The sequence below is a fragment of the Ixodes scapularis genome, unplaced genomic scaffold (assembly GCF_016920785.2).
Source record: "Ixodes scapularis isolate PalLabHiFi unplaced genomic scaffold, ASM1692078v2 PGA_scaffold10__122_contigs__length_95168666, whole genome shotgun sequence".
Lineage (NCBI taxonomy): Eukaryota > Metazoa > Arthropoda > Arachnida > Ixodida > Ixodidae > Ixodes > Ixodes scapularis.
This window is the reverse complement of record NW_024609836.1, coordinates 82,178,358-82,186,430: the sequence shown is the minus strand read 5'-3', so window position 1 is coordinate 82,186,430 and position 8,073 is coordinate 82,178,358. Positions and strand designations below refer to the sequence as shown.

General features: G+C 42.0%; 1 protein-coding gene across 1 annotated transcript; it reads left to right on the top strand.

Annotated features, from left to right (window-relative positions):
• Positions 1 to 4,751: 4,751 nt before the first annotated feature.
• LOC115313765 lies at positions 4,752 to 6,968 on the top strand. The gene is made up of 2 exons (XM_040222121.3): positions 4,752 to 4,817; positions 5,469 to 6,968. Exons 1-2 carry the CDS (start codon positions 4,752 to 4,754, stop codon positions 6,966 to 6,968), a joined length of 1,566 nt encoding a protein of 521 aa, XP_040078055.1.
• The last annotated feature ends 1,105 nt before the right edge of the window (positions 6,969 to 8,073 follow it).

Sequence of the window (8,073 nt, the reverse complement as noted above, 5' to 3'; positions counted from 1 at the left end):
GAGGAACTTTGTAACGAAATAGTTGACCTCCGGCACCTCTCGAATTTTATGTTTAAAATGCGGTATCTACAGTCGCGACCAATAAGACCATCACTTTGTTTTGATGCACCGAGAGTCGGAACAAGATGTGGCAAGCTTACGCTAATGTACTCTGTACCACATGTTTTCAACAACCTACCAGAATCATTTCTTTCTATAGCATCTAAAAAGAAACTTTAAAAAACACACAGGAACTTAAAACAATGAGTTGGCATGTTCTTTCTTTATTGTCTCATCATGTATCAAATTTATTGTTGTTTATTTTCTTTTTGAAGATATCCCTTCTAAAAATTTTCGAGTGTGTTTTAAGCATGTTTTTGAGGGTAAATAGACATACCCAACTTTTTATTATACTGTGACTTCGCCACCTGCCAAGCTGGGTACACAAGCTTTTGAGGCTCATACCGGCTCGTTAGCAGTACCTTGGATATTGGTACTTATGAAAATAAAGCTATGTTCTACTTCTAAATGTCTAGTGTCGAGTTTGTCGTGAGTTAATGTGTCTTGATTAGTGCTGCTGCCATTTAATAAATTTATAACTTTTCCTGTGTTCGGCATAACAAATTTTCGTGTACATTTGAACTTTGCTATTTATGGTTGCCTATTTTGCAAATGTGCAAAATTTCAATACTGAAAGTTTTAAGAAATTGTGATTGACGTCATAAACTCTGTGCAAAAGCACTACTCACTGAGAAAATGTTCTGAATCTTTCGAAATAAGTAAGTTCAAATCCAGGACTTGCTTTGTGGAATGAAATAGTAAGACTTCATCTTTTAAGACTTGGAATAATACATCATAAGAAAGCAGACCAACTTAGAAAAAAAAACATTTAATTTTTTTTTTTTTTTTTTTTTATTTAAGTTTGGTAGTAAAGGTTACTTGCAGAGTGTACAGTCCTGGGGCATATGTCCGTAAACATGAAGACGACACCTTTTGTATTAAGGGTGGTTTGCCTAGCCGCCATAAACATATTTTTAGTTTATACTTGTCAGCATTTACTAGTATACTCTGAACATTGTAATAGGAGAAGGACAATACAGGCCCGTAGTCTGTTTTCTGGAATGTGATTGTTATCTTTCTTTGCAAATAACAAATTCTGATTAAAAAATCACGTCCATTTCGTTGCGTGTGCTCGCGCACACCAAGAGCGGCTGACTCATGAAAATAGAGTGCGCCTCTTGTTATAGAAACTGAAATGTTCGGTTCACCATCCCTTTAGAGACCCAATACACATTCACGTGCATTTGATGATGACAATGGGCGGATCCGCTTTGCGGTTTCGATTCGAATGCCAGTGTGAATGCACCTTCAAGTTCGCTTCAAGCTCTGTTCAAGATCGGTTCAAGATAAGGTGCGCTTGCTCGTCGCAAGACGGACTTGAGGAAGTTGAAGCTCGACTTCAGAGCAAGTCACGTCTATGAATTCGGGGGTAGTCGGCTTCGGAAAGACTGGTGTAAAACGATGTATAACAGAACAACTTTTCCTTGCATTTTCGTGGAATGCAGGAAAGCGCGCGGACAGCTTTAATCAGCGGTCAAAGGTGACACGCGTGCCCGTATCGTTCACAGCATTGCGAAGTAGAGCTTTCCGTGTATTATCGGTTGCCGCGCAAGGTTCACACCCCAATGAGTCAAAATGCTTTGACGGAGTGATAAACGCTAGAAACCTGTGTATGAGCCGCAGCTCGAAGCAGGAGGCTGGTTGCACGCTCTCCGCAAACGCAAACTTCCTTAGTGGGGCGTTTATAGATAAGATCGAAAAACCATGTCCAATAAACATTTCAAATTTTTATTAATTTTTCTGGCTTCATGTCAGAAAAAGCTGTAAAATGCAGCGTGTGTCTTCTATCGCACTCCCACTTTTTTATTCAGTGTTTTTCGATAATGCTCAGCAAGTTTCCAAATGAAACCATGCCCTTAAACTCAATATTTAAAAAAAAGTAACTAAGCGAAAATACTAAACAACTGAATTATCCTGACCTTTAATAATTTTCCTAAATAGGCCGCTGGCCTAGGACCAGAACGACACACGCCCTTTTTTGGTGCGATGCATAGTTTTCGCAATATCGAATTTGTCCACCGTTCGTGGAGCACCCTGTATAGTTTACTTAGCATAGGCGTCAGTGGTATCCATTTTTCTGGTTCAGCTCATAAAAAGTCAAGGGCACACTTCGGAAAGAAAATCAAAAACACACACACACACACAAATCTTGGACAGCGTATCAAGTTGATATCTTTTATTCATAGTTTTTTTAATATACACAATAGATATCTTAGTAGTGTATTGTCAACCATTTCTAAGGAGGATTTCTACAGTTTTGTTATCGTTTTTTAATAATTTTGATATTGTTCCTCGAAAATTATGGCGAACTCCATAATATCCCTTACAAAAATGATCAATGAGTTTCAATTGACTTTCTATTGCGTTCCTATAGAGTCAATTGAAACTCGATATAAACTCAATGTCTAATGAGTTTGACCATTAGAAACTCAATTTTGATTCTATTGAATTTACTCATTAGGAATGCAATTGAGACTGATCATAAGAAACTCAATATCGATTCTATTGACTTTACTCACTAGGAATGCAATTGAGTTTGATCATTAGAAACTCAATATCAATTCCATTGAATTTACTCAATAGGAATGTGATTGAGTTTGGTCATAAGAAACTCAATTTAGATTCTATTGAATAAACTCATTAGGAATGCGATTGAGACTGCTCATAAAAAACTCAATATCAATTCTATTGACTTTACTCACTAGGAATGCAATTGAGTTTCATCATTAGAAACTCCATATAAATTCTATTGAATTTACTCATTAGGAAGGCAATTGAGTTTGGTCATAAGAAAGTCAATATCGATTCTATTGAATTTACTCATTAGGAATGCAATTGAGTTTGGTCGTTTGTGGATTACTGCACCCGTGTGCACCGAACGATTATTGCTTGTACCAATGTGTTTCTATTAAGGGATGGAGTTTAATGACGTCGAAACACTGTTTATCATCTATGAGGCTTTCAAGGAGGAAATAGGAAACTGGGAACCTTAGTAGATGCTGAGGTGGTCACCGGCCAAATGAATACCTTTCTTATGTAGGGTATATAAGGCGGTGGGGCAGTCAAGGGGAGTACGATTAGTGGGTTGTGAGTGCTTAGTTACGATGTTTGTGTTCGTTTCCTCTATGTGCTTTGTTTCCTTCATGTTGCATGCTTTAAAAAGTTGTGAAAAAAAATTCTCAACCAGAGCAATTTTTTTTAAATGCAGTTGCAATAAATTCTATTGAAGCACGTTGCAATAATTCAATTGAAAGTCAATTGCAATATTTTTATTAAAATTCAATAGCAAAAGTTCTATTGAAACACTATTGCCAAAATTCAATTGAAATGCAATTGCTAAAAATTCAATTAAGACTCAGTGGCCAATAGTCTGGGACGGATCAATAGCGACTCAATAGAAAAAGTCAATTAAGTTTCAATTGAGACTGAATGAGGTCTATTGAGTGAGTCCTCTACACTTTCAATTGAAAGTCAGTTCACTTTTTGTAAGGGATTGCAGTGGCGTTTTTCTGCGAGCAACACTACATTTGTTGGACGTTCTTCGTTCGTCACGTAGTAAGACCCCACTTTTTGCAATACTATAATTGAATATCGATAGCTTCTCGATGTATCGACTATAAAAAAAATTCAAGATAGTCGACTAGTGATGGTAGGAAATCGAGTTACACGACAGTCGACTATTGATAGTTTTACGATAGTTTACTGTGAATAGTAGTATATATAGCTTTAAGATAGTTGACTGTCGATAGCACTATCGAGTTTTTTTCACTACCGACAGTTATATTTGGATTCCACTATCGATAGTATTGCTAGTGCTACCGACAGTTTTGCATCACTAGTGTATGTGTTCGTTCGCGTGACCCTTCGCGTGCCCCTTCGTGTTCGCGCGTCTGTATGTAAGTGCACATGCGTGCTTCTGTGATCGTGTGTGTTAAGCGTGAGCATGCATGTGTGTGTTCGTTGCGTTCAGATGTCGTAGATAAAGCAACTGGACCCTGGGAAAGATGCGCAAAGCTCCTTTCATGGCCGCATTCGGTTCGCTGGTTGAGAAGTTTCCCCTTGACTTCTATATATTCTTGGTGAGCTTAGCTGAATCCGCTGGTGATGCGTAGCTTGATCGAGACGTATGCCCAGATTTTGATATTCACTCCTCTTCGTACCGCCCCCACATGTGGCGTCGGTGCTTGGAAGTACTGAAAAATAATTTGTCTTTGAAACACAAAACAGGAACAATATCACTTTCAGATGTATGTGGAGATGAGCATGATTGATAAGTTGATTGCACGCATAGTGCCAAAGACTCATATCTAGGCGAGGAACTCGTTCAGTACAATGATTCTCAATAGCGATCTTGAACAAGTTCAGAACGACACTTTCCAAGCTTCGAAGGTTTGAACGGACTTCGATGGCGATTGTCAAGGCAACTAGAATAATCAGCCAATCACCTTGCGTATTTTGTCTTCTGTATGTTATTATTTGTTTCTCTCCGACTATCTGGCGAGGAAGGCAATAGACCCCTTTCGAAGCAAAGCGCCCTCTATCGCATGCAAATGCAACCAGGTCCGGCGCCATTGTGAAGTGGTCCTGCTGGCGTAGTCTGATCGGTGCTTTGTGGACGACGATTCCCGGTCTGAGACGCGTGCTGCGTCAAGATGCCAACGCACTGCTGCGTGCCTCTCTGTACGCAGAATGGATACGTCGATGAAAGCGCAAAGAAGGTGCGTATCAGAAGAGTTCTAAAAAGTGTTCTGAAAAACCAAGTCCGCGCGCGCGATCCTTGATGCGGTTTGTGTTCGCGTTGCTGAGCCTGACTTTGACGAGCGTCAGTTCAACTACTTTCTCCTCAGCTTTTGCAGGCCTGATAGAAAACGATCTTATCACCCGTGGGCATGAATGTCGCACACGATAATCCGGGCTTAAAAGTTGTAAATGGGCCCGCGGCACCCTCCGTGGCAACCATCGCTTTAAATCGTACGGCGAGTTGATCTGTCGGTGGGCCCCTTATCGGTAGGCTCCTTCCGTTTACTTGCAACTCGAAAGTTGACACCCGGGATAGGAGCGTAGAGCTAGATCATGTGTACACCGCAGCAGAAGGCGTAGTGGAACCAAAGGCCTCCGAGGGATCGCCGGAGCATTCCATTTTAAACGTTTAGCTCGCCTCAGCAAGGCGGCAGGGCCGTACCGCTTAACATTTGGAGATGTCGAGCTTTTGTTAGAATTTATACCAGCAGGCATAAAATATAACAAATGCTCGTGATAATTTGTAATCATAATACATAACCCACATTTATTAATCTATAACAAATTGCGTTGCTAATTTGTAATTTCTGAGAATGGTATTTTTGATACACTACCTTTTTAATTTGCAGGTGTCCTTCCATAGATTCCCCAAATTGGAGGAAGTCTACCGGAAGTGGATAATTGCTATCAAGCGTGACGAAGGCACATCATTCAAGGTGTCGAAGGCAACCAAAGTGTGCTCGAGGCACTTCGTAGAAAGTGACTTTGTGCGGAATGTGGCTAACGGGCACAGGCTGCTTTATGAGCATGCTGTGCCGTCAGTGTTCAGCTTTAAGAAGCCGCAAGTTGTCAGGAAGCCTCCAAAACAGAGAACGTCAACTGTACCACAAGCAACGCAACCCGAAGCAGACTTGCTACAACCCGAAGCAGACCTGCAACAATCAGAAGACACCACCACTGCCCCCGAGCTGCCAGATGAAGATCCTGGAGCGAGCCCAGTGCCCATGGAACCGCCAGTCTGCACGTGCAGCTTGGAGCCCGAGCTCGAATTAAGGAGGGTAGCAGAGAGGAAGCTGCACAGTGAAATCGAATTGCTGCGAAATGAACTGAAAGAAACCAAGGCCGAAGTGTACCGACTGAAAGCCGAGCTCCAAAGAGCTCTAGCAAACTGCAAGGTGCTAGAGGAGAAAAATGTGCCTTTCAGCATTGAAAAATTCCAAGAGAGCGACGAGGACATTCAGTTTTACACCGGACTACCCAATTATGGTACCTTCATTGCTTTCCTCGAGCTCATTGACGCTGGAGAGAATGGTAAAAATATTATTATGCGATCCGGAGTTAGCTTGCATGCTTCAGAAAAGGCTGGACGGCCACGTAAGCTATCGGCAAAGAATCAGCTGTTTCTTGTTCTGGTTAAGTTGAAAGGTGGCATGTTCCATAAACACCTGGGACATTTGTTCGACATTTCAGTAAGTACTGTGTCGAAACTGTTCAGCGCGTGGATGAGCTTTTTGTATCTCCATCTCACGAACCTGGCTCTCTGGCTACCACGAGAGACCATCGACGGCACCATGCCACCAGCTTTCAGGGAAAAGTATCCGACAACTAGAGTCATCTTAGATGCCACAGAGATTAGGTGTGAGGTGACAAGCTCGTTTGTAACTCAGTCGGGGACGTACTCGTACTACAAATCTACGAACACGTTTAAGGGCCTGGTGGGCATTTCACCCAACGGCCTGGTGACATTTGTGTCCGAGCTTTTTATGGGTTCCGTTTCTGACAAAGAGACTGTCATCCAGAGTGGCCTTCTTGAGATGCCCTTTGATAAGGGCGATTCTGTCATGGCCGACAAGGGCTTTAAGATTGCCGACCTCCTCCAAAAACTTGGCGTAGCACTCAACATTCCTCCATTTTTGAATCGAGGCAAGTTCTCCACCGAGGAAGTCGTAGAAACACAGGACATCGCTGCCCTCCGGATTCACGTTGAACGCCGAATCCAGAGAATTAAGTCCTTCCACATTTTCGACCGCCCTATTCCCATCTCGTTGGCACCCCTTGCCAACCAAATATGGACTGTATGCACAGTCCTCACTAACATGCAGTCCCCACTCATCAGAGACAGTGAGTAAACTGCAAGGTAACTTGTAATGCTCATTGCAAAGCTGATAGCTTCGATTGTTCAAAGGTAATTTATTGTTTAAAGGGATACTACAACAAAAATTCAACGCTCATTTTTTGGTCTATATATGTGTTCAAAGGAGCAGTATCACATCGAACATACCAATGCCTTGCTAAAAAAGTCTCGAAAAGGAATTTTAAAACAAATTAAAGGAGTAACAAAGAGCACCTGGTGGATTTCGCTGACGCCTCGTTAGTAATGCTCGTCTAGGAACCTTGACAGCTAGTGATGGAGGTTGTCTCGCCTCCGGCCACGACGAAAGAAGAGGGGAACGAGGTATTCCTCTCTTCCCGAGAATGCCTTTTGTGTGTCGCAGAAGTCGCTATTGTCCCTCTACAAGATTATAGAAGATTAACCCGTCACTCAAAATTCATACAAAGCAGCTGCTTCGGTTGCTGGAACGACTAGGCCATTCTCTCAACGTCAGCCTCGCCATAGCTTTGCTCGTCCCAAGACGAACTACGTCACTATTGCGTTGAATGTCACGTTGTGTCCGCTGGGCCTTCTCCGAGCGCTTGCCAGAGTGGGCCGTCTATAACGAAAAATACAACCACCAAGCTCAAAATACAAACGTGCGATTTTTTACGGATATTGTGGATCATATTCAACCTATCTTTGAACACAACGGAAATATTTAAAAATATGTTGAAGTATCCCTTTAACTGAAGTGAATTCACACTGAACGGATTCGTGAGCCTCACTGCAGATTTGTGTACTGTTCCAGTTAGGAGAGAGGGCGAAATAAAGACTGAGTAGACAGAAATGTCGGCGATTGTCACACTTAACGAATCAAGTGCACCGTGTCTGCATGTTTGCCAAGCCCTGCTAATATTGCTTGTCAGTGCACTTCCACCTTGTGAATAAAAGACTTCTAAACACTTACCATCTATTTGTTGTTGGCAGTCATTAAAGCCCTTAGCACAGAACATTTAATTAGTAAGGGGGCGGTAGCTTTTACAGTTTGCAAAGCTATTGTGAAAAGAGAATAGTACCCTCACCTAGTGTGTTTACCGAGACAGATAAAATGGCACATGCAATGGGTCAAAATCGTTTAT